We start from the raw sequence: 25157 nt of genomic DNA, 5'->3' as shown, positions 1-25157 counted from the left end.
GTAATTGGAACATACTGTTGGTATTGTGCCTCTATATACTTTTTAATATGACAGTAGGTAGTATATGTGCTCTGTCTGTGCCCTGTTCTTTCAGTTATGATGATGTTACTCTTCTGAAATGAATTGTACTACATGGACACAAACACATGTATCATTTGTCTATTATGCAACTGGAAAGTGGAAAAAACGTGGGCTGCATGAGTAAAATGAGATACACCGGGGAGAGTGGTCCAGACCCCATAGCAGGTCTTGCTCGGCTGCCTAGTGGCCCTGCTACTTAGCACCTGGAGCACTGAGCAGTGTGGGCAAAGGCTTGTTAGGCTGGGTGTAGCACCAGATCCCAGCTGGTTCTGTGCATCTGTTGACTCTACAGAGTTTCAAGAAATGCAGAGAAAGGGCACAGGGACTGTGGCTCAGCACTGTCAACTTGCATGCAGCATACCTAGAGCTAATAAGCCCAGCTAGTTCTGAGTCAGCTTTTCGTGGATCAGAGAAAAGCAGTGCAGTAATACCCATGCTGGCTTTTCAAGGGCTTGGCTTAGATCCGAATGGGCTTATTTCCTCTAGCTGTATACCATTCTGCTGTTTCCAGAGCCAAATTCATAACTCTGCAGGACCCAGACTAGCTTTGTATCTAGGGTTTGAATTGTTTCTAGCTTGAATGAACCAGCTACAGATAACTGGAAGGTACTATAATTGTGTAGGAATAGATTAAGTCAAATGACTTGCAGTGGTGGCTCTAGGTGCCAGCATCTGAAGTTGTTCATGGTTCCGACCAGCACAGTATGGGAATAGCATTGCAGATTTTCCTGTTATGTCTCAGTCAGAAGAAGGAACATTCACTTTTGAATACCAGAGAGGTCTCAATTGTCTGTGACCCATTTGATTCCTCTTCTTTCTGTGTCTCAGAGCATGGTCTCTTTCCTGTTCCATCAAAGCACTATCCGTTAATAAAGTCAGTAATGTTCCTAACCCCTGGTTGTTATAAATTATTTTTTGTCTTCTCCATTCTACAGCAGGATGGAGGGCATAGGAATGTTTTGGAGCTTTTCCCTATTTTACTTCAAACTACCTGTTGTAGAAGGTATCTCTTGGGGAAGACAAATATATGAAGGATTTTTAAGGTTAAAACTGTGTTGGCAATTAATATGATGTAATAGGAGTGGAACAGCAGATGAAAGTAGTTGGTGCTGAGGCTCCTCACATTTCTGTTTTATGCAGTTCAGGAGCATGTATGTGTATTTATGCATGTGTAAGGGTTACTTTGGATTGTATTTCCAAAACCAAAGCTTGTATTTTTGGCTTTTTTTGGTGACACTGCAAATAAGGCTTAGAATTAGAACTATGAGGAAGATATCTTTTTTTGATCCTTGTTTTTCAGTTTTACTGTAGTTTTATTTTATATGCTTATTTGTGAAACTTCAGCAAGAAGCTATTCCTTTATCTTTTAAGTCAGTGTAAAAGACCTCATTGGTCTCCTGTCCAAAGACAAGTTGTTGAGAGGTGTTTTGGTTGGGGAAAGTAACAATTTTAGTACCGCTGGTTGTCAGCTTAGTTATTCTTTCCTGGAGAAGAAGTTTTAGGCTGTGAGGTTACCAGAAGGAGAAGTGATGAACTAAGATTAATGGAACAGATGTATCCTGTCTATGCAAAGAATCTTGGAGTGTAGGGCAGGTATGGAAGTGAGTGCTTCAAGGTGGAATAAATAAAGGGTTTGTTCGAAGGAGCTTTGAAGTGATGATGCTTTGAAGAGAGAATGCTTTGAGTGATATATTTGGAGCCAAAAATTATTTATGTTTTGCAAGGGTTGGAAACCTCTGAGCCAAACACGATAGCAGTAGAAATGGAGTATGTCAGGGAGCAGATCAAGAGACAGGTTGCAGTGAAAAGCAGTCAGTTTTGATCCAGCATTTACTGAGCATGTCAGACCAGTATAAAGTCTTTGTGAAGGCATTTGGGTTGAGGATGTTTGTCCTCGTGGCGTGAGAGAAGATTTTTGTCTCTTTCTGCTTAAAATCTCTTTTAAAAAACTGCACTGAGTTCTGTAGGCCTGCCCGCATATAGAAGTGGAGAGCAGAAACATGTTTCTGTGATGTGAGGATGGACACTGGCACAGTGCTCTGTAGGGATCCCTACCTTTCTCCCCTTCTCTCCAGTTCTGTTTTCTGCACCTCCCTGAATACCTGTAGATAGGAGAAAGGGAAGTTGCACGTTACCTCCCCATTTTGGGGGGATTAATTTATATCCTTCTATCTTGTTGCCATTTTTGTCCAGGCTGTATTATAAAACTCCAGAGAAGCAGCTAGACAAAAGTCATATCCCCCATCCCATAGTCCATGAGCACCTTTTTGTAAATCCAGAATAATATTGAAATCCACCCTGGGCCTTTTAGCATCTCTAGTCCTTTTCCTTTAAAATCTATTTTCAGACAGGGCAATTGTTTTTGTTTTGAAGGCAGTATTAAGCACATGTCCATTCAGAATGAAAAGGTTTTTTTGAAGAGGAAGTGTTTCCTATATTTCCTAGTGATAATCAGGTTCTTGCCCTGTCCAGCTTTCCTGGAAGTTTATTCCACTGTCAGACTGCCTCCAGACGAGAAGACTCAGTCTTTTGTAAGTTTGACGCTGATAATTGTGCTTTGATCTTTGCCAGATGCCATGGGGTTGGGACTACTCTGGATCATCCAACTTAACTGAACTGAAAGTTTTGCTGGAAGAGTCCATTATGATCCGACGTCTGAAATCAGATGTGCTTTCCCAGCTTCCTGCAAAGCAACGCAAAATGGTTGTGGTGGCTCCTGAAGGCATTAACGCAAAAACCAAAGCTGTCTTGGCAGCTGCAGCAAAGAAGATAGCCAAAGGATATGCAAGTGTAAGTCAGAAAATATTTTCATGGGGAGCTGTTGGTATTTCAGGTGCCTTCATTTTTTCAGGCTGGGAGAACTTGCTATTTTCTTTTACATTGAATTAAAAACATCAGTGGAAAACAGCATCCCCTGTTCCAAGGAAAGTCAGAGCTATACCCACATGAACATGCAGCTAAAAGCTGTTGAGAGCACAATTTTAAATGAATATATAGCACAATCAAAACAGATCAGCTTTTTTTTCTCCCCTTTTGATTTAAGTGCTTTGCTTTGTCCCTTTGTGTCAAATACTATTTGCTCTCTCTTTTTTTCTCTCTCATTAGCCCTTTGTAATTGTCTTTTATGCTTCTTTTGTCTTTGTACTTACTCTTCCATCTTGCCTTGTATCCCATCCACCTTACAAAGCCTGTTGGAGCTGCACTGTGGAACACAGATGTAGCCCAAAATGGGAAGAATGTATTCTTACATTTGTTTTTCTTCTATGGATGGCAAATGCATGTCTAAGCTCCTATGTTTCTAATGCAGATCTACAAGGACTTGAGAGTGTTTCTTGCCATTTTAGTCGGGAAATGCTTTCCCAACTAAACCTCTATTTGTAATATGCTTGTCATCCAACTTGTAGGAATTGAGTTGGGGGTAGGGAGGGAGGTGATCAAAGAAATATGAGTGTGTATCAGCCATACTGAGTGGTAATAGAAGACTCCCCACATTGTGTGATTTAGGCTGATTTTTCTTAGCACAGTGTTTGTTAGCAGCATCAGACATTCCAGATTTGTAAGCAAGAAGAAGAAAAGACGATTCTGAGACTCACATAAATTTATCTTCCTCTCTGCAGAAACAACAAGAAAAGGAAGCTCTTCTCCTCTTCTACAACAGAACGGCAGAAGCTAAAATCCACTCAGTCATGTAAGCTGCATGTCTGTGCTTCATTCTTACCTAGTAAAATGTATTTTTCCCCTGAGAACAGGAAAATGGTGCCTTAGAGATAACAGTGCAGGGACATGAAGCATAGCCTCAAGTCAGCTCAAAAGAAAAAAATTGATTTTAATTACAATGCGCTAAACGTTTTCTTCACTCAGAGTTCCTAGACTGAATGAGTCTTCTGATTTCATTCCAGATGTGGATCTAAACAGTGTCATTTGAACCATCTGAAATTACTCGGTGTTTGGGACTTGGATCAAGTTCCCTGGTGTTCAGACCCTATTTCAGTTTAAGGAGGGATGAAATAATGAAACCGAAAGTATCAACAGAATTTGAGGAAAACAAACACTGCAGTCCTGCTGCAGCAGAAACCCTGATCCAAGAAGCTTATGAGACAGACTGAGCTTTAGTCTTAGTGTGCTCTAAGGATGTCACAACCCCTCCTGAAGCTCTTAGCTCCTCTGCAGAGCTTACATGGGACCTTAGTAACAAAAGTTTTCTCCCATAGATGTGCTGTGAACTCTGTCCTCCCTGGGAATAATTTCCTTCTGTGACTTTTCATGCCCTTTCATCCTTAGCCTTTCTGCTGGGACTGTAAAGGAGTCATGTTAGGTCATTTTGGATGACTTTTTAATAAGAAGGATGCTAATAGCATGCCAACAGTTTACTTCTTGTGACCCTCTGAATGTTAGGACCAGCTAATGTGCACTGTGTGATTTCACAGTCTCAGACTTTGCTGCGGAATCCGTCTGTTTGGCACAGAACTGCACTTCAGAGTCCCAGCTCTCATTTCTTTAGAAGAGTTTCTTCCTTTTATGTTAGTGAACAGTTAGAATTTCTTCCTTTTATATTCAGTTGCAAGCGTGAACTGAATATAAAACTGTGAAGTGGTGTTTACTTGACTCTGTAGACACTGAGAGATAGGAGATAGTCCACTCATTTTCTGGGGTTTTAGTAGCATTTAAAATATCATTTGTTATAACCTGATCATGTACAATGCCATCTAGCTATCACTACTATCTTATAATCAGCAGCACCTCCCATGCCTTGCACTAAATGACAGTTTTTTTACAGGGTTGCTGTGCACAGTCACTGAAATGACTGGCCATTTGTTAAATGGATGTATAAGGATGAGGTATTAAATAATTGTAATGTCTTGGCATCTGGTTGCTACACTGAATGTTCATTTTGATATTTGTTTTGGTTCAAACCCAGCAGTCCCCCTCTTCTCCCGGATTTATTTGCTAAATGATACTATCATAACTGGGATCTGAACATCACAGAACCCAGAGAGTTGGCTGCAAAGCACTGATCCATCTTAATATAGTGCTGGAAATCCCACTTGGTGTTTTCTGCCAGTTGCTGCTGACCTAAGCTGTGTTGTATTTAGCAAAGAACTTGGTAAGGCTGATTTTGGCAACAGCTTTGCTGTTCTAAAGAGAAGACAACATTTTTATCATCTGCTCTGATGGCTGTCGCTATACTTAGTTACAAATTTTAGGCTTTTAGGTGTTTTTCAGGCTCCAGTTTATAGTTGACCTGATTACTTCATGAGTTACTACATATCAGCTGAACTGCAGAACCCATTTATATGTACACTATTACGCTATTAGTCCATGGCAAATGCCAAATGTTTTGATTTAATTAACCCTGTTTAATTTGATTTAAAAGAAGTCTTGCTACCTCTCATTTGTCATTGGCTAATATGCATATGCATAGTTTCTAAAAACAGCTGATGTATATAGCTTGTTAAGCTGTGGTAAATTGTCAATTTGAAGAAAAGCAGCTTTAGGGATATCCTGATGCCATGTGTTTAGAGGCCTTTTCTTCTAAAATGAACACAATTCTAAGTAACCGTAGGAAGGATAGTTGCCTACAGATTACTGTGCAGGAGTTAGAAATATAGAAGAGTGAATGGGATAGTCAAGTAAGTATAGGTGACTTCCAGTGGATTGGTCTACGAAGTCATTTTTCAAGTAGGGTACAATCAAGTGGTTCTTGGTCATACACAAGTATAAACACAGGCAACTGTCTATCTGTGGTCCAGAAAATGAGTGAATTTTCCTACAGACTTTTGTTCTTTTAATTTGTAGGGGATTCATGTGCTACTTGCATATTAATGCAACTTTTTATGTTAACCTGTTTCCTGGTTTCTGTATATGGATGAACAGTAACTTTTAAATTTGTTGTGAGCAAAGCCTGTATTCTCTCAGCACATAATTCAGAACTTTGGGTTTTTTTCCTCTTTAATGTAGAGAATACATCCTGGAGTTACTGGAAAGTGGGAAAGATAAATTCCTCGTGTTTGCTCATCACAAAATAGTGCTGGATGCAATAGTTGCAGAGCTGGAGAAGAAAGTAAGTGCTTGACTGAGACTTATATTAACTTCATCACTATTCCAACTTCAAAGCTGTTTAAGAGCTCCCAGGGTTATGGCTGGTCAGTTAGTTTATGAAAGTTAGTGGCAGAGATAATTTCTACTTGCTGTGCTTCTGAATGTGCCCTTCACCAAGGCAGCTGAGCTGTTAGAGTGGGAGTACCTCACGGGATGCACTTTGTATTACCTGAAGGGCTTTTGCTGTATTTAATATTCTTTGCTGATCTGCATCATCTGGCTTGGCAGCTTGTCTGGAAAAGTGTTACCATGAGTGGCCATCTCTGGTTTTCTCCAACCTTTCCTCAGAGAGGGAGAAGGCAGCAACACAAGCCTAGTGATGGCTGCCTTCCTCTGACTCTGTCGTGCTCTTACATTTTTGAATTGGACTACTATAGGGGGACTGCATAGATCTGAGAGATGATCTATCTGGGATTATAGGTCTCTGTGGAGTTTCCCTGCTTATCTCATCTGATTTGTTTCCCCTTTGAAATCACTGTGTAGGAATTGGTGTGTTCATCTGAGACTTGGCAGTGGTTAGAGCAGACAAGTGACTTCAAAAATGGTTTGGCTAATGATTCATGAGAGATTTCTCTGGATGCCCCTAAAGAGCTCTGAATTGTGTTGGGACACTGTGAAGGATGGTTCAAGTTAATACTGCAAATTGTAAACCACAGTGGCACTGGTGATTCTGCTGCCTTTGCTCTGCTGGAGGATGCTGCCATAAAGAGGTTGGACAGTGGAGAGTGATGGTCCTGTATCATCCAGGGTTTTCACATCTCTCCTGAGGGTGCAACTAAGATATGTAGGATCCCATGTCTTCACACTGCAAACAGTGGAGAAGACTTGGAGAGGTTATGGCAGCTATAACATCAGTATGTGGGCAATGTTCAGCTCATGTCAAACCAGTTCCCTTTTCACTGAGTTGCCAGCTTGTTGCCATCCTTTTTGTTACTCCGGTCTGGTAGGGGAGCAGTAGGGCACAGAAGCATGTCATACATTGTGAGCAGAGGGGAGGTACAGTACATGCTGAGCTACAGTGCCTGTACTTTAAAAATAGGGAAAGGTCTTAAAAAGGCAACAAATTGAGGGTTTTTTTGTTTAATTTTCCTAGCCCTGGTATGGGGAAGGGAAGCAAAATTCCTCTAAAACATGGAACGGGGAGACAGGGAAGGGGATACAAGGCAGCTAAGTGTCTTCTTCCTCTGCCTTTTTCTCAGCGTGTTGAATACATTCGCATTGATGGCTCCACACCTTCAGCTGAGCGGCAGTCTCTGTGCCAGAAGTTCCAGTTCTCAGAGAAACAGATTGTGGCTGTCCTGTCCCTCACTGCTGCAAACATGGGCCTGACGTTGTCTGCTGCAGACCTGGTGGTGTTTGCAGAGCTCTTCTGGAATCCAGGGGTACGGCTCCTGGAGGGAAGATGGGCTGGATGCTGCTTGCCAAGCAGAAATGTTGGAGCTTGTGGAGGAGATGCAACGGGCAGATGTTTTCCTCTAGGGTTTTCTCTTTTTTTCCCCTGACGCTTGTCTGTGCACACCCAACTGCCTGGACTTGAACCAGTGCGGCTGGTTAAACAGCTCACTGGCTGGAGAGGATGACCTGAAAGGGAAACAAATTCCTGTTTCTTAACTTGGCAGAGCTGTCATCAGCTCCCCCTGCCTAGCCAAGACCTGAAAAGGCCCATCATCAATACTGACCCTTTGCTTTCCTCCATAAGCAGAGGGGAGCATGGATTTTCCCAGTTTAGTTAGCAGTTTGCCTTAATTGCAGCTGCGTATGTCTGTCTTTGCATCTGGCAGCAAACACCTTGGGACAAGGGCTCTGTGAGTGAATGCGGCTTATGGAGAGCCCTGGGCAGAGTCAGCTAGTGGAGGCAGCGCTCCGTGTTCGAGAGAGTTTAAGTATCTCTGCATAATGTTATGTTACTCCGCAGTCTCCTGGGAGTGAGTCCTACATGAGGAGCCTCATCTCCTGAATTACTTAAGTCCCGCTGACTGTAGTGAGGAAGAGGGTTTAAAGCAGCTTGTGAGAAATGCTCAGTACCTTTTAGGGGTGCTGCTGCACTGGGTGACTTCTTGGCTTGGTCTGTGTTGGGGGTTCCAGGTGTTAGCAGGATCCAGAAAAGAAATAGTCACTAAGCACAAGAAAGGAGAGCTCCCTGTTCTATGGTTCTTATGTTATTTCTTAAATGTTGAAGTTCTCACTTCATTTTCTTTGTCATGTTTTTACATAAAGGTTTTGATCCAAGCAGAAGATCGGGCACATCGAATTGGACAGACCAGCTCTGTTAATGTTCACTACTTGGTGGCTAAAGGCACAGCAGATGACTTCTTATGGTAGGAAGTGGAGAGAGCCCCTTCTGTTTCTCCCTCTACTTGTTTTCACTGTTTGTCACATATGTGACTTAGGTTGCTTAATGTCAGCACTGTTTTTCAACTTTGTGAGGGGAGGAGCGGTAATTGTCACCTAGGGCTGCTGTGAGCTGGTAACGTGGCCTGGCCACAATGGACATAACTAAGTGGGTGGCAAGAAGGACAAAGAAAGCACTGTTGAGAGAAATTCTGGGAGAGTTCCTGTATCTAAAACCTTCACAGGTTCTGAGTAAAGAGCAGGAAGTGTCTTAGATACAGCCCAGAGCATTCATATGCTGGGGTACTGTGAGTACTTTCCAGCAAAGTTAAAAGGGACTGGGGATCATTTGATGTATCGTGGATCAAGTCTGAGCAACAATCTGGCTGCCAAGTGCTTAGGCAGGGAGCTGCGGAGGAGGGCTGCACTACTGCTTTCCTCTTGCTCCTCGGTGAGCCCTTCAGATGAATTCAAGAAGTGCTGCTGACCTGCCTCTGGGGAAATGTGGTCTGAGCTTCACAGGCTGTGATGAGGGCTGTCAGGGTGCAGCAGTCATTGGGGCTAGGGAATCTGACATCCTGGGGAAATGGAGGATCTGGGGAATCCTTAGTGCTGCAAGGGAACTGACCTGCAAATGATGAAAAGAAATTATCCGCCGGCTGGTTCATTTAAGGTCCAAAATTACATCTTTATTACCTCATTTAAAAGAACAAACGAACTGAGCGAACTTGTGCAGTTCCCAGAATATCATGATTGCAAATAATTATAACCCTACAATGCAGGGATCTGGAAACTGATGCACTGCCCACATTTCACGAAAAGTTAATGACAGTAATTCTGCCTTTATTTGTGAAATGCTGTCCGTGCAGTTGTTAATGTTTAACTGGAAGGAAAGTAGCTTTTCAAGGAAGGACAGTGGCATCCTTTTTAAAGGAGAGAGAGAACAAGAAAACAAGGCCATTTGGTAAATGTGTTAATTGTGCTGCTATGCTGTGGCCTTTGCTTCTTTCAGAGTGACCAGTCTGGAGATACGGTTGGGACCTCTCTAGACCTCTTGGGCCAGTGTTGTCTCTTCACTGGCTTGGAGCTGGATTCTTCCCACAGTACATTCGGAGATACCCTAGAAATGCTGAGGTGGCTGTTGATACGGATTACCTTTGCCTGTCTTGGAGACTGAACACAGCCCATGAAGACTCCCTTTAACTGCCTCCTCTTATTTTGACTTCATGTCATTAGTGTTGCCACAGTCAACTGCTTTTCTGCCTGAATGTGTATCCCCTCCAAATGTTTATAGCCTGAAATCACATTCTCTTCTTACTTGTTACTTATTGGATTGATCGATATCCTAGGGCAATACAATCATCATAAACAAGATCAGGACAGGTTAAGGAGCTAACAAGCTCTTGCAGAAAAGTTATCTTTTATACCTCTGTCATATCTTTCTTCATCTGCTCATAGTAAATGACTGTGTTCCTCTGCCTGGATAATGGTATCTTGCATGATATTTACATTCTTCTAGTAATACCTGCAATTTGTCACTCCTAGGCCAATGATTCAAGAGAAAATAAAAGTGCTGGGTGAAGCTGGTCTTTCTGAAGCCAATTTCTCTGAAACAGCTGAACCCACTGATTACTACCCTAAGGTAATTGAAAAAACTCCTGAAAGAACATCAGCGTTCCCTGGGAGAGGCGAATGGGCTTTGGCTTGTGTACATCTAGATTGTCAGGTGATTTGCAGGCTGACGTGACACCTGTTCTGCCTTAAATGCCACAGACCAGATTCTCCAATGCCTTCCTGGATCTATGCCTTGACTTGGACTCTCCAAACTGTTCCAAACCCTGCTGTGGGGAAGGAGACATAAAATAGCCTCTGCAGCAGCTCGCTGCCTCATAAGAGTCTGTGGAATTTCCTCTGCACAGACAAGAATCATGGGAGGAAAAGATGGCGTGGGAACAGGCAATTTAGAGCAATATGGTGTCCCTCTCGGGAACTGCAGATCTCATGCTGTTAACTTAACTGTAGACTGTATTATCTTTGCTGTCAAAGCCACTCTTCTTCCTGAAAGATCTAGCAGGGCACAACCAGATACAATCCCTGGCAGTGAGGCCTTCCTGTAGGGATTTCTGGCTGCCTGCAGCTCTCTCAGGGATGCTTTTGGGTGGAAGGAGGATCTCTGCACCATGAGGGAGTAAGCCTTGTTGCCAGCAATCACATGTGTAGGGCCATCTCTGATGAGGGGGATCGTTGCAGAAGTTTATATAGAGAAGGTGCCTTGTACAGGATCTTTCCTTCTCTTTGAAGATACTATGGTATTTTGCATATCTACCTTTTGCTGGCAGGAAGGTAATGGCATGTGACTTTGTATGGAGTTCAGATTCAGCCGAGACTGAATTCCTCCTGCATCCCAGCACCCAAGCATAGCTATATCCCCTCTGGGTTTGAATTCTCTGTTGGCTAGTGAAGATGGAAAGGGGGTAGGAAAGTGGGGATACTATGTTATTGTCACTTGATATGTTTTTATTTGACTATGCATATGCGTATTCTGTCTATTCTAATTTCTCAGTCAGATCCAAAGCAGAAGACCATCTATGACCTTTTCCAGAGGACCTTCTCTGAGAACAGAGATGACGCTGATGAAGTTTTGCTTTTGGAGGCAGCTGATGCTTGCTTTGACTTTGATCCTGAAAGTGCCTTACAGAATATGGAAGGAGAGAGATGCTCAGTGAGTCCCCCTAAAAAACGGCGTATTGAGGAGTTTTTTAAAGTTTAATGGTGGCAACAAAAGAAAAGGTGGCTAAGAGATTTTTATTTAAAAACAGCAAAAGGAATCAATGTATTATTTTTGAGTTTACAGAAATAAAGTGACTTTGAGTGAGTTCTCCTGTATCCCTAGTGTGTTTCATCTCAAAGGATTAGGAGAGAAGGCAGCCTGACAGATGAATGTGCAGCTTGCAGCCTGCAGGTTTTGCAGTCCTGGTTTTGCTGGTGACCGAGTGGCCATGGGCAAGTAGCACACTGCTTTGTTTCAACACCTCAGCTTCCACAGTTGTTTTGTTTAAAAAGCAAATAGATAACTGTCATTCACATGACAGAGCTGTTGCAAAGACTAGTGTCTCAGCAGCTGTAGAGTGCATGAATAATCCAAGTCCTCTGCAAAGGGCTGCTGTAGCCTCAGAGAAGTTTAATTTTTATTTATAGGAGTCAGTTCCCTGGCAAAATTTGGCCCTTATTTGTGTTACTCAGAAACTGACTGTCTGGTGTTTGTTTTGGTAGTGAGGAGAAAAGAAATTTGGGTCCTGACAAATCTTGATGTTCTGTGAAGGTGGGGGGAGGAGAGAGAGCCCCAGACCTTTGTGTGTGCAGAGCAGTCAGTACCTTGAAGCCAAGTTGCTGAACTGTCTAACAGCAGGTGTGTATTGCCAGTTAGGCACACGTGCTCCTGGGCATGCTGGCTTCTGGCCTCATCTGCTAAATCTTACCCCAAGGACCTGCTCTATGGCACGTGCTTCTTGCCTCTGGAGAAGATGAAAGCTGGGCTGACTGCCAGTGATTAAACTTGGCTGCCCAGGAGTGTGTTTTCTTTCTTTAAGATTCAAGACTTCCGCAGATGAGTGAGGAGAGGGGGATGTATGCAGACTTTTGTTCTCTTTTTGTAAGAGCAGAAAAAATGATTCTGAACTAAGCTGCTTACTTTAAAATGTTGTTTTAACTCATAGCTCCCAAGCTTTGGGTACTTTTTCTATTTTAGAATTTCATCTCCCCTTTGGACCTTAAGCTTGAGAAATACATACTAGTGTTTGTCTTAAATATATACAGTGACTACAGGGTTGGGCTCTCTAGGGACATTTCCTTTTGGGATTTCTAAAGTACATCAGCCTTCAAAAGGGAAGCTCCAATGATATTTCCGTATAGGTGAATCACCACCTACTTCCATATGACATTTAGGCTGGTACCCTAGGACCTGTTATTCACTCTCCTTACAGATATGTGCTGGCTACACTAAGAATGCTAGAAGCAGCGCTGTTGCTTAATGTAGTGATTAAAATGCCTGTACTTGATTTGCAATAGTTTTCATTGTTCACAGTGTTGTCAGCGCTGTGAACTGGGAGACCTGAACTCTCAGCCTCTGTGCCACCTGAGCAAACCTGCTCTTTCATTCCTTTCAAAATCCCTGTCCCTTGTGAGTAGCCTGATTCCATCTTACCGCAGTGATGCCTCTGTGAAACTTCTGGAGGCCACTATTGATGTAAAGACAAATGGGTCTGTGTATCATGACTAGTCTTCTGAGGCATCGTCTGCGCAGTCATCTTTCATTTCTTGTGTACTGTTGCCAGTGCAGTGTAACATGATCCCAAATTCATGTCTTTCCCCCTTCTGGTCTTAGTACTGGAAGATACTTGGTAATGGGCTAGTGTCATGCAAATGGAACTGGGGAGTAGGGGAGAAGATGTAATTTCATAGAGGTTCCAGTTATCTATATTTTATGGCCATAATCTGTGGAGGGGGCAGGGAGGGAGGGGGAGGCAAAGCTCAAGGCTTGCATCTAGCTTCTGGAGGCCAGGAACTAACATGCTGGGTAGGTAGGTTGCTTGATTGTGGGCAGATACCAGATACTGACAGAAAGCCTGCTCTTTCACTGTAGTGGAGCAAAATGTTTGTGCTACAAGATCAATCTGATAATAACTGGGATTTTTTTTTCCTGCATTAAAGGATTTGATTATCCCATTTACAGCAAGTGTAGTCATGGAAATGCCCTACAGGCTGTGCATGCAGTAGTGCTGGCTAGAGACTGTTGCAGTTCATTCATGACTGTACAAAAGGTGCTTTGATGTGTGTACAGGTGAAGAAAGAGTAGGAGCAAGAAATGTGTGACTGGCCAATTGAGGGAAATGCTTTATTTCTCAATTTGAGAGTTAAAGCTAAACATCATTTCTCTCGCTCCAACAACTGGCCAGGAGATAAATGCACACTCTTAAGTGTTTCTAAACGGCTTTTTCCTTGAGCATGAAGAATTTAATCTGTTTCTAGGACACGTGATCCTTCCTCTTTTAGGGAAGGTTGTTTTGAGCTAGGGGTGAGAAACGTTGCCATCTGCCTACTGGAAAAAAAAAAAAAATTGAAGACCTTATTTGTATACCCATATTATCATCTCCTATAGGAAAAATTCTCTTCCTCCTTGTAAAGCTACAGTGAAATAGTATTTTTTTCTGAATTCTGCTGAAAGTACCCTTGGAGAATTCTGCTTCTCATAAACTCAATTTGTCTTATTCATATATTGATAAATCCTAGCCCCATTAGAATAATACTAGGTGTGCCTCTTTGAAATGACCCATGAAATCTCAGCTGGACTGCTGCATGGTTACAAAGGATCTTCAAGTACACTTGAGATTCCCCTTATCCTTGCTAGATTAAAAAGGGAGAAAGAATCTCTTACAAAAAAGTGCTTTTAGTCATTACATCAAGGGATTGGAAAGATTCTACATGCTTTCCGTAGCCCAATTACACTATTAGTCTGTCATTAGTATGATGAGGAGGTGGTTGGGATGCAGCCAGCAGGCTCACATAGGATCTGCAAGGCTTGCTGATGAGAAGTTGTACATGGCAGTCTGCAGGTTGCCAGCAAAGCCCACGTGCATACTCAGGAACATGCAATGCTCTTGGGGCCTCCTATACCTGCCCATCAAAGACAGCCATAATTTTTTGGCATTGTCTAAAGCCCAGTGAAGTTGATAGAAGGACCTGTGGAAAGTTCTGGGACACCTGTGGTTTCCTCTGGGCCTCCATTCTTCACCTCTTAAAGAGGGTGCCTTTTGGAGTTCTTTCATCTTACTTTGTTATTCTGTGTGTTCTGGGAGCTCTTTGAGGCAAGGCTGTCTCCTACATGATCTAGTGCATTAGGGTATCTTGATGCTGTCACAACACAAATGAAAAAGACAAATACGTTGATCAGTCTACTATATGAGAAACACTATTAGGGCAACCACAACACTGTGTATCCTGGGCGTGTTTGAATTTGGAGGAACACAGAACTGCAGTCATTTTATTACAGTACTGGAACTGAGCTTGGGTCTCAGAGTATCTTACCAGGACTATTTACTTGCTTGTATGCATGTATCTGTATTCTCATCCACTTAATAGAAAGACACATTTTATGAGGGATGCCCAACCAGAAAAAACAGATAACAGAACCTCAGCAATGAAATGGAGCAGTTTGAGCTACTGCTGCAGTATGTATGGCCAGCCAGTCTGGGACATGCAGAAGAGTTCAAGGCGACAAACTGACAAGACAAGGATTTTGGAGCTGTGCTGGCCTGTCTGCATTCATCCTATCTTCACGGTCAGTTAGAAACATGTTTTTATTGTGGTAGTGCTGGGAGATGGCTGTAGTCTGAGAGAGTTGGATTTGGTTACAGGCAGAGCTGTCTCTAATACTGGTAGACAAAGGATATGACAAGGCACTGTATTGGCACAGAACACTAATTTTGTAGATACAGATTGGAGAATAGTAGTAGATTCTCTGTCCTGTATGTGCTGGCTGACAGACTTCTTTACCAAATAACCAAAGGATTATTATTATTTTTTTTAATATGTTGGTATTTGAAGATGTATCCTGTGAGTCATCATTATGACGAGCATCTGAAAAGGGCAGATATGCTCCTAGGTTGTATTGAAAGAGAGATTTCCACTCAACAGAGGGAGATATAAATACCATTTTCTAAAGCCCTGCTGAGCCCTCATCTGGAACACAGCCCTGGCCCTTTCTCCCAGAAAGACTTGCTCAAACTGGAGAAGGGCTTACAGACATCATCAGGGCAGCAGGGAGCCCATCACGTGAGAGGGAATGAAATGCAAGCATTCCAACCCTCAAAACAAGAGCCAAGAGGGGATATGACGTCTGTCCATGAGCACCTCAAAAGTACAAACACCAGAGAGAGAAAAGCTAACGTAGTGCCAGGACACTGGGTATACACCAGTCATAAGTCATAAATAAGCAGAGGCTGGAAATTAGGATGGGGGTTGGACCCAGGAAAGGTGCATTGTTCTGCAGACTTCCTGTGGGAACTGCTGGGATGAAGGACCCGGCTCACCTGGATGGGCACGTGAACGGTGGCTGTGACAGTGGGATGTCGGCCCCACGACCCAGAAGGGAGGCCACAGCATGTGCGTCTCCATCCCCACCCTCCAGCGCAATGAGGTGAGTGTTGCTACTCCGCAAGAAATACCTAGGGGTGGTTTCACCAGGTGGGCTCAGCAGTCCTCTGCTCCATCTTTGTGCAAAGTGATGAATTACGGCTAGTTTTGATCATTAAAAACCTCTCAGACTAACCAGATTATTTCTTAATGGAGGTTAATGGGTTGTTAATCCTGTTACGAGCATTGCAACTCAGCAGCGTCAGTGTGTGTTTCACTTGTGTGCGTTCGCTCCACTTGGTCTGAGCGCCCGAGAAATCCCTCCCTGGGTTGCGCCACCCAGACTCTGCTTTGCTTCAGTGTCTGGCCCTGTGCTTCTGTGTTTATGATAAAGGCAGACAGTGTTTCTTGGGTGTCTGTGGGGTACTGTCTGGGCCCTGGGAATCCACTTCTGAGCCTGGGGCACAACGAGGTTTTATGGCTGTTTGGCTCGATACTCAGTGACCAGCGAGGAAATCTGATCGGTTGCACCTTACCATGTATCTGTGTAGTTTAAAATCTTTGTTTTGAGGGCTGGTGTGTCTTAAGATTGAGAATTTATCCTCAGTGGTTTCTCTTTCCTTCTAAAGCTCCAGACTAGTTTGCTGTTCCTTTTTTATTCTAACATCTACCAACTACTGATTTTACTTTTTTTTTTTTTTTAAAGAAACTGCTCTATCTATTTTCCTTTTATAATATCCTTGGATAGAAAGTCAGAAATCTGTATTCTCTGGCTAAATCTCCCATCCAATAAAACCAGGGCTGATATGGATCACTTTTACAGCTTGGTGGTTTGCAGTATACCCCCATGGATGCACAGTGTTTTCTGAGTGACGGCTCCTTCCAACCCAAGCAGCAGATAAATTCCGGTTTGTGAGTTTGGAGGATTTAGACATCCCCGTTATCGGGGGACAAACTTTTAGAATTAAGGGGGGGGGGGGGGAAAAAGCTGCTGCTTTTCCCCTACTCGCGGCACCAGCAACGCTGCAAGGGCAGGGAGAGCCCTGGCGACCATAGAGCTGCGCCCCACCACAGTATAGAGAGACCCATTCGGAGTCCCGTCCTCTCTATGCTCCGCCGCCTTCCCCGCCCTTCCGGCGGCGACGGCTCATACTGCGCATGCGCACTGCGGCTTTCCCTCTTCCCCCAGCGGTCTGCTAGCAAGATGGTGAGTAGTGTCGGGGGCGCGGCGGCGCATCCGCCGCCATCAGCCTGGGGCCGCCGCGCTGCGGTCGCGGGGCCCGGCGCGGGGCAGAGCGGAGCTCCCCGTGGGCGGCGGGGCGCGGGGGCCGGGGCGGGCGGGGCCCCGCTGCCGCGGGCCGAGCGCTTCGCTCGGCGCGCTGCGAAGAGGTGGCGGTCTCGGTGATGCCGGTTTGTCTCCCACCAGGCTAAGCGCACCAAGAAGGTTGGGATTGTGGGTAAATACGGTACCCGTTATGGTGCGTCCCTTAGGAAAATGGTGAAGAAGATTGAAATTAGCCAGCATGCCAAGTATACCTGCTCCTTCTGTGGCAAGGTGAGAGACCTCCTTCCCCCAAATCAGCCTTTTGCTATTGACATGAGAAACGCAGTTCTTGTTTCAGTGTTAAATTTTGTTTCAAATTTTTCTTTTGGAAAGGTAATAGCTCGACTGGTTTTGAGACAGTAACTGGTTCATTGTGAAATTTAGGCTACTGTCAAAATCCCTCTTGCTTTTTAAAATAAAAACACTTAACAGACGTTTCAGGTTTCATGGTCTGTGGTAGTTAAATGAAAGCAAACTTAAATTATTTTTCATTGCACAAAGGAGTGAGAAATGTCGGACTATACATTTTAGTTATCTAATAAAAAGACCTGACAAAATCGAAATAATGCAGTTGTTATGCATGATTTTTCTCCGTTAACTTTACAGCTTATTCATGGGAAGTAGGGAGCTTGCTTTTTCCACTTGAAATTTTTGATTGCAGTTGTTATATAAAAGTATTTGTGTGCTGTATAGCCCTGGATAGGGAGGAATGACTGATAAGAAGGTAGTCTTATTTGCTCTTATACATGATGAAAATTCAGTTTGAAATTTGAGTCTTGACAGTTTGAGAGGCCCATCAGCTTGTTCCAAGTAATTTCTATTGATATCACTAATGTCGGTGTTCTTAAGTGTCTGGTAATTGAAAAAGCTTTCTACCTGTTTTTTTATATTGAAGATCTTTCATGTGAAATGTGTTGGCTTGATAATCCTGTTTTCAACAGTAGTGTAAATCTATTACAGACAAACCCATTGTCATCCTTGCGATATAATAGTCTTCCATAGGTGAAAGGAATCTGGTACCTACCACTCACTCTTTTGATATTCTTTGTAAGGATTCCAGTTTAGAGCAGTTTGAGGATGTCCAGGTAGAACTAATAATATGGGTGCCAAATTAGTAGTAATAACTGCTATTCTCATCTGGTATTATTTCCAGTGTAATTCCACTATTTTTTTCTCCTCAGGAGGAGCTGAATTGTTGATAGTGTGTTTAGAAATAAGCTATGTTTTGTACCTGAATGAAAAAATATTTCAGAAGGACTTTTTTTCTGTTCTAAGTGATCTAAATAAATATTAGGCTTATAGTTAGTGCTGTGGTGTGATGCTGAAATCTTCATCTGAAATTTGTTTTTTGAAGTAGTTCTAGAGTATATATTGTTTTTTCTAGCTTATGGAGAGTGCATGGTTATTGGGTTTTTAATTTAATTTATTTTTATTTTTTACAGACCAAAATGAAGAGGAAGGCTGTGGGTATCTGGCACTGTGGATCTTGCATGAAGACAGTTGCTGGTGGTGCCTGGACTTACAAGTAAGGAAATGTGGCAGCTTCTTTGTTTTCACATAGCTGATATGTTATACAACATTTTATTTGCTTTTCTTTTTTTTAAGGCACTAGCCATTAAGGAGATCTGTCTGTCTGTCTGACTTAGTGACATGTGCAGGGTTTTGTTTTTTTTTCTCCTGCATTGTTAAAATTTGATTGGAATTTTAAGTACTTCAAATTTTTGCCAATATCTTTTGCCCAGCTTCTGTGAACATTGCATTTCACTTATGATATTACTACTTCTGTTTTTGGTGAGTCCCTCCAAACTTTCATCACCATTCTGGGCTTTATCAGAGCATTTCTTCTACTTTTAAAAAACGTAAGTTCTGGATCTTCTCCAAAGCTTCAACAAAAGAAATCCAAGCATCTGCAAATGGTGAAACAAATGTTAATACCTAAGCAGTCTCTCTTCTGCCTCAGTCATAGTAGCATTTCTTACTGGTGATGCAACAGCTCTCACTTGTACAAGGTAGTATGCTAGAGCTAGTTTTTTGATGATGTTGGAAGAGAAGGAGCAGAAAGGATGGCTGGCCTGCCCAGCCATCTTGGGGCATAATAAGCTATGTGGATGTCATCAGATGCCTATCTAACCTATTCTTAAAGAGCTCCAACAGCTTCTAAACAATTAAGCCTCTTACCTGGCGATTATTTTTCCTTCTGATTCTTTTGACTGTAGATAAGTTTTGTTTTACCCACACCTTTTGAGTGTGTATATCAATATCACAGGTTTTTGGATTTCTTGTCTGTGGCCACTGTTTGAAATGCCTTGTCGTGGCTAGGAATCAGAGCCCATGTCCCTGTGCATGCAGTCCATGCATATGCCATAATTGGGGTTAAAATGCAGCTTGTAAAACTGTGCATTCTTCCTTAGACATGGGCCTACTCTTTGTCATGGAAATCAAAGTGGAATTATCCCCCTGTTGACAATGCAATCAAGCAATAACTATTTGAAATGAATAGTGTTTTGTCTAAAAAAACAACGGTGGGGCGGGATGTGCTTCTACTGCGGTGTGCGAATGACTCTGCTTCTTCTTCCAGTACCACCTCTGCAGTGACAGTCAAATCTGCGATCAGAAGACTGAAAGAATTAAAAGACCAGTAGAAGCTACATCCTATTCTCCTTGTGAAATGTAGTTTTTCACCACTGTCAAGATCTGTCCTTTCACCAATAAAATATGGATTGGAATTGTGTTCATCTTTCTGCACAAATTCCCATCTTTCTGGCTGCGCTGTGTTTGTAGGTATAATTATAGAGGCACTGATAATTTTATCTGATGGTTGAATAGCTCTTGTTATGGATTAAGCTGTTAAAAAAATCACTTTTCCTTTTCAGTTAATTGTGTGCTCTGGTTCTGTTGCCCAAATGTGTGAGGTGAATTGGAGGAAAACTTAAATAGCTGTGAAGAAGCCTGGGACACCTTGATACGTCCTTCATTTCTGTGCGTTGAGGGACAGTAGAGCAAATATGAGTGGAGGAATGGACAGATGTGAGAGGAGAGAATATATCTGCCTCTTCCTATTTGTCCTTGGGGGTCAGGGTGTGTGCTGCAAGATGGAGAGAAAAAGAACACCGTGTCTGGCTTTGAGAGACTGAAATGGTACAAGAGCAGCTATCTTCCTCCATTGCTGTCACTGCTTCCCTGCTCGTTCTGGCTTGCTCTTTCTACTTCCTGATAGGAGGCTCCCGTGTCTGTGTGTTCAGGTTCCCTAATCCATTTTGAACTGAAACAGTAAAAGGTCATGCTGAACAGACTACTGGGACATTCAGTCTTGAGTTAATAATTGTCTGCAAATCATCTCTTTAGACTATCAAGCTTAAGATACCAAAACATTTTTTTACAGTCTGTTTGTCAGGTAAGTTTGGATTTGGTGTGAGGTTATGGGTTTGTTTTTGTCTGGGTTTTTTGGTGACTGCAGCACCTTTCCTGTCCTTAGCAGTACAGGTCTTGATAATAACCTTTGATGGTTTCTGGAGGAAAAACAGTAAGCAGGTAACGTAGTGGCTGCTAACCCTTGCTCCAGTGTTGTCTTTAAATGGATTTGGGGTGGTGATGAGATACAGCAATGATGTTGTTAATGAGCGTGGTATCTTTGAAAGATGTATTCAGAACATATTTCGGAATAGAAAACTACTCCCAAAGCTGGAAAAAGCCTGTCTGCAGCTCAGAAGTTTAACTTCATGTTCCTGAACTTGTTCGTGAAACATTTTTTTGATTCAGTGCTGCAAACTTTTTTTTTTTTTTTTAGTAAAGTAAAATCAGGTATTCAGGTGTCCAGTGTCATTCATACTAAGCTGTATATCCTTCACATTACCTTCCAAAGGCAGAGGCTGGTACTTAGGTGACTTCCATCTCCAGCTTCCTCTTAGAGGCAGGATATCAAGGGGGTGGAGGGAGGAGCATGCGGCAAGGGCAGCCTACATACAGAATCACAGAATGGTTGAGGTTGGAAGGGACCTCTGGAGGTCATCTAGTCCAACCCCCCTGCTCAGGCAGGGTCACCTAGAGCACGTTGCACAGGATCGTGTCCAGGTGAGTTTTGAAAATCTCCAGGGAAGGAGGCTCCACAACCTCTCTGGGCAACCTGTTCCAGTGCTCTTCACCCTCACAGTGAATGTTCAGGTGGAAGCCTCAAGTTTTTTCTCATGTTCAGATATGGCCTTCAACATCTGTCAGTTGTGTTTTCCAGGAGGTTTTTAGAGATACTGACTGTTCTAACATTTGAAACATTTCTGAACTATAGGAAAAAACATAGGTGTTTTAAATCAGTGCCTGAAGGGGAAAGCTGAATTGTGGCTTGTAAAGAGCTGGAGAGGGAAAATGGTAGTCTTGCATTTAACTGGTGGGTTTGAAGCAGGAGACTGGGCAGAGTGCTCTGGGGTGAAAGGCTGGAAGGAGGGTGGGTGGGGAGAGGTGCTGGGGGGCACTAGCGGGTTCTCAGCTGCCCTCTCCAAGGCAGCTCCTCCCTGGCACTGCTGGAGGGGATCCTGGAGCAGCTCCACCAGAAGAGGTGCCCTATGTGCAGGGGTAGGGTGTTCTCCTCCATTAGGAGCTGGTGTAAATCCTGGGGGAGAGAGCACTCTGCACTCTTCTCATGACCCGCTTCATTTCTGCCTGTAGCACAGGGCGATGGTGTTGTGTGGCATTTTTCATATATGTAAATGAACACATGTATGCAAATGAACACCATCCTGGCAAAATCTTTCAGACAGGAAATGGTCCGCAATGTGTCCTTTTAGCAGGGTTACTAAAGAAACCTGTAGTTTTAAGAAACTTTAATTGAAGTCTGTCTCTTTGCTGCTGCTGCTTTTATTACATGGCGTCCCTGCAGCAGCTTTCTCTAGGTGCTTGTCCAGCATTCTAGTTTAATCAGACCAGCTGTCCTGAGCGCTGCTGTTGCTAGTCCTGGTTTGTGTTGACCACAACACAAATACGTGGTTCTTGGGGTGCTGCTTCCAAACTGTCTTGAACTTTCTTTTCAGATACAAGTTTCTGTTCTGTTGGGGAGTGGCTTGCGCACTGGCATGTGGATAGCTGGAACAGTTAAAGCAGCTGGTTTTTCTCCTGTTGGCTTCTCCTGCTGCAGAGAGGACGAATGGTGTGTGAGGTTGTCACAGTCTTAGAGCTACTATGAGGGTATCTTGGCTCTCTGAATAATAGCTGCTGACCTCCCTCAGTGAGTTTGTTAAGGGACACTGTCCCTAACTTTGGGTTACATATGTATACAAGGTTGTAAAGTGCTGTGGTCTGGGAGCTGCTTTGCAAGTAGCCAAACCGTCCTTTAGGGGGACCTCTGAGAGAAAGAAGGGCTGGGGAATTGGCCTGGAAGCCCTATGAGAGCTGATGCTCGTGCTCAGATCTGTAGGCTCTGGATGCCAAGAAGCAGCTCCGTGTCCTGCTTGGACCCCAGGAAAGGGGTGGAGTGGAGATACCAGTTGCCAGCTCACCTGGAGATGAGGGAGCTTGGGGGATTTTGACCACATGTCTGTGCATCGTATTGGGAGAGTGCTGTCCAGAAAGTTTCTGAGCAAGGACAACACTGCATGCTAGGAACACAAGTCAAAATAAAGGCAACTCTTGTTACATTAAGGACATTTTTGATTGAAATGTGAGCCCTTTTGTGCTCATGTGCACTGCTGTTTTTAAGTTTATCATATGAAAGCCTTCATTGGTAAATCACCTGCTGTGTTTAGGGGGAAGCGATGCTGTTGCTGTGGTTTTACAGCTCTTTATCTCTAGAAGGGGCTCTGAAGGGCTTGGCATGTTTACTCTGTGGAAGCGCTACATTTCTCTGCGGAGGTAATGTGCAGCCAATCCAGGCAGGGGGAGACCTGGCAGCTCTGAAATAGCAGCCCAGTTTCCTGGACAGGAGGCTTAAGGACAGGACGGGGAAACACTACATTTTCATTAAAGCTGAAGGGGAAGTCCAAGGCCATCTGGATCGGATGCTCCTACTGGAGCAAAACTTTGCAGGGATTTGTAGTGATAAGGGGGTCATGGATGTGATTCATCTGACATAGGAAAGTCAGTGCTATGCCTTGCTGGTCTGCCAGAGAAAAGTGCTACTCTGTCCTTGGAATAGATGCAGATCTTCTGCTTAAGTGTGTCCCATTCTCTTCTGGAGTTCTAGGGCCACTGAAATCAGTCCTTAAGTGGCAAGCTGGTCAGCATGCTCCTGGAGAGTTCAAATATACCTGCTGTCTCCAAGGCTTATAGCTGGCTATGAATGGCTGTTGTGCAGAGGTGTGTGTTACCAGATCTCGTTGTTCCCCAAACGGGGTGCCTCTACAAGCTGAGAAGCATTGTTTTGTATTTTGCCTCTTGTTTTTGAATTAGTGTTCTTGGATCACACTTCCATGCCCTTCTCTTTCCAGTTTCCTGAGTGTGGAGATCTGATTCTGCACTCCTTTGTGGTGTCTTCATTAATGCAGTGGTTCTGATTACAGTATGGACTTCTCATTAAAGCCTATCCAACTGCTATGAAGTAGCAGCTCATTAGCTGGTGCAGAGAATGTCTTCACTGCCTCAGTAACCTAGGGTGATTGCACAAGTTGTATTTTATTTAAGGTGACTTCTATTCCTGCTGATGAAGATATTAATTCTCTTTCAGATTAATATTTGTAGAGGATGGAAGCCTGGCAGGGTGGAAATAGGAACAGAAGATCAGGGTGGGGTTTGGTCTCATGGGCTGTGCCTACAGTGCTCCTGGGGCTGTCATGTTCTCCTGAGCACTGTGGTGCCCTAGCCTTCTCTTGAGCATGGGCTTTTGTACTAGTCAGCCTTAAGGGCTGCCAATAGTACAGGGTACAAGATAGAGGGGGGTAGGAAAGATGAAAGATGCTGTGGTTAGAGCAGTGTTTGCTGGCAATGCTGCAAGCAGCCAGTGGGCGACACTGCCGCTCTGTTAGTCAGGATTGCAAGGCTGTTTTTTTTTTTTCTGTTCTTCACTTTCTTTGCCTTCTCTGCTCACCTCTACACCTACTACTTAGCTTCTTGGCTCGGTATTTCACTTCTTTCTCTCTCTTCCCTCACCCCTCACAACAGAACATGACAGTGCTTTTACACTGGAACAGGGGTCTGTACCAAAAGACATCAGGAGATAGTAATGGGGAGGTTGGGGCTGGGGGTTTTGTGATCACCTCTTAAGAGTCGTAGTTGCCTTTGTTCTGTTAAAACCCTGTATTTACCCTGGGAGATTTTGATCTATCAACTGCATGATTTGGCCAGGTGATCATCAAAAATTCGTTGTTTCCTTTGGAAATCTAGGCTGAAAACACAAATTCTCAGCAACTTTACTTACTACTTTCTGTACACTTGTAGTTGAGTCTGAGCCTTAGTCAGGAACTTGAACAAAGTCATGCTAGGTGCTGTACAAGGATGGAACAAAGTGCTGGCGCCTGCCCTGAAGGTTTGAGCTTAAGGCAGCATCTTATCCATCTGGACTGCTATGGCTTTGGGAATTGGAGGAGGGTTTGATGGAAAGGGAGGCTTTGAATCTGACTTATTGTTCTGTAGATGTGGCTGAAAAGGTCAGACCTCAGTTGCTTTTGAAGAGCAGATGGGAAGGGGACAGCTTTTTCGGAGCAATCTGTCCATCTCATAGGGTTTTTTGCAGTATCAAGGATACAATCAAGGGGGATGGTGGGTATTATCAAAGTGACAGGCAGGTGCTTTGGCAGCCCAATGGCCCTTGGAAACCAAAGGTGGAAACACCTCAGGGCAGCTATCCTCATTCTGATGTCCATCAGTTAAGCATTTATCTGCTTCTGAAAGGAAAAGAAATGCCTGAACTTTTCCCTGTTTGAGCTTCCTGCTCTCTCCTGCTCCCTAGCAGCCTCTTTGGTCTGTAGGAAATCTCAAGTGACCTGTAGTGAATACAGGAGCCCTAGGGGTGGGGGGCAGCACCATTTGTATTTGTGTTATGCTTCAGTGCAAAGGACTGTTGGGCCCTAGGGCTCACTGGGCTGCGACACCTCATCCACAGGTATTGGTTGTCCCTTGTGTGCATCATGACTTGAGGATGGTGCAAACTCAGGCCATGTTCAAGGACCTCCTTTTGGCTTTGTTTTTTGCTTGGGGAGTTTACCATAAGGGAGCCTGATGGTTATAAGTGATGGACACCATGTTCCAAGGAGCAGATCTTCCTGCAATT

At 43.6% G+C, this 25157-nt stretch overlaps 2 protein-coding genes across 6 annotated transcripts in view; both read left to right on the top strand.

Annotated features, from left to right (window-relative positions):
- Positions 1 to 11386, top strand: part of SMARCAL1 (SWI/SNF related, matrix associated, actin dependent regulator of chromatin, subfamily a like 1) — a 42077-nt gene extending 30691 nt beyond the window's left edge. For 3 of the 5 annotated variants that reach the window (XM_013960804.2, XM_013960807.2, XM_013960803.2), the window contains 7 exons: positions 2653 to 2871; positions 3699 to 3769; positions 6040 to 6142; positions 7380 to 7562; positions 8398 to 8498; positions 10057 to 10153; positions 11075 to 11386. In XM_013960804.2, coding sequence (XP_013816258.2) covers positions 2653 to 2871; positions 3699 to 3769; positions 6040 to 6142; positions 7380 to 7562; positions 8398 to 8498; positions 10057 to 10153; positions 11075 to 11281 — 981 coding nt within the window. In that variant the 3' untranslated portion in view covers positions 11282 to 11386. The remainder of the gene's footprint in view (positions 1 to 2652; positions 2872 to 3698; positions 3770 to 6039; positions 6143 to 7379; positions 7563 to 8397; positions 8499 to 10056; positions 10154 to 11074) is intronic. The other 2 variants (XM_013960808.2, XM_013960809.2) reach the window with 2 other exon arrangements.
- Positions 11387 to 16735: 5349 nt separating this feature from the next.
- On the top strand, positions 16736 to 19701 carry RPL37A (ribosomal protein L37a). Its single transcript, XM_013960793.2, has 4 exons — positions 16736 to 16849; positions 17069 to 17197; positions 18409 to 18491; positions 19545 to 19701. Exons 1-4 carry the CDS (start codon positions 16751 to 16753, stop codon positions 19606 to 19608), a joined length of 375 nt encoding a protein of 124 aa, XP_013816247.2. The 5' UTR covers positions 16736 to 16750; the 3' UTR covers positions 19609 to 19701.
- The last annotated feature ends 5456 nt before the right edge of the window (positions 19702 to 25157 follow it).

This window comes from Apteryx mantelli, chromosome 6, assembly GCF_036417845.1.
Source record: "Apteryx mantelli isolate bAptMan1 chromosome 6, bAptMan1.hap1, whole genome shotgun sequence".
Classification (NCBI taxonomy): Eukaryota; Metazoa; Chordata; class Aves; order Apterygiformes; family Apterygidae; genus Apteryx; species Apteryx mantelli.
The sequence above is the reverse complement of the archived record's forward strand: the minus strand, read 5'-3'. Positions and strand labels throughout refer to the sequence as shown.

What these genes read in the sequence shown, in the direction of transcription:
- RPL37A (XM_013960793.2), top strand. Translation starts at nt 16,751, where the DNA reads ATGCTCCGCCGCCTTCCCCGCCCTTCCGGCGGCGACGGCTCATACTGC. An exon ending in AGCGGTCTGCTAGCAAGATG is followed by an intron (nt 16,850 to 17,068) that starts GTGAGTAGTGTC and finishes GTCTCCCACCAG; the next exon opens with GCTAAGCGCACCAAGAAGGT. An exon ending in CCTGCTCCTTCTGTGGCAAG is followed by an intron (nt 17,198 to 18,408) that starts GTGAGAGACCTC and finishes TATTTTTTACAG; the next exon opens with ACCAAAATGAAGAGGAAGGC.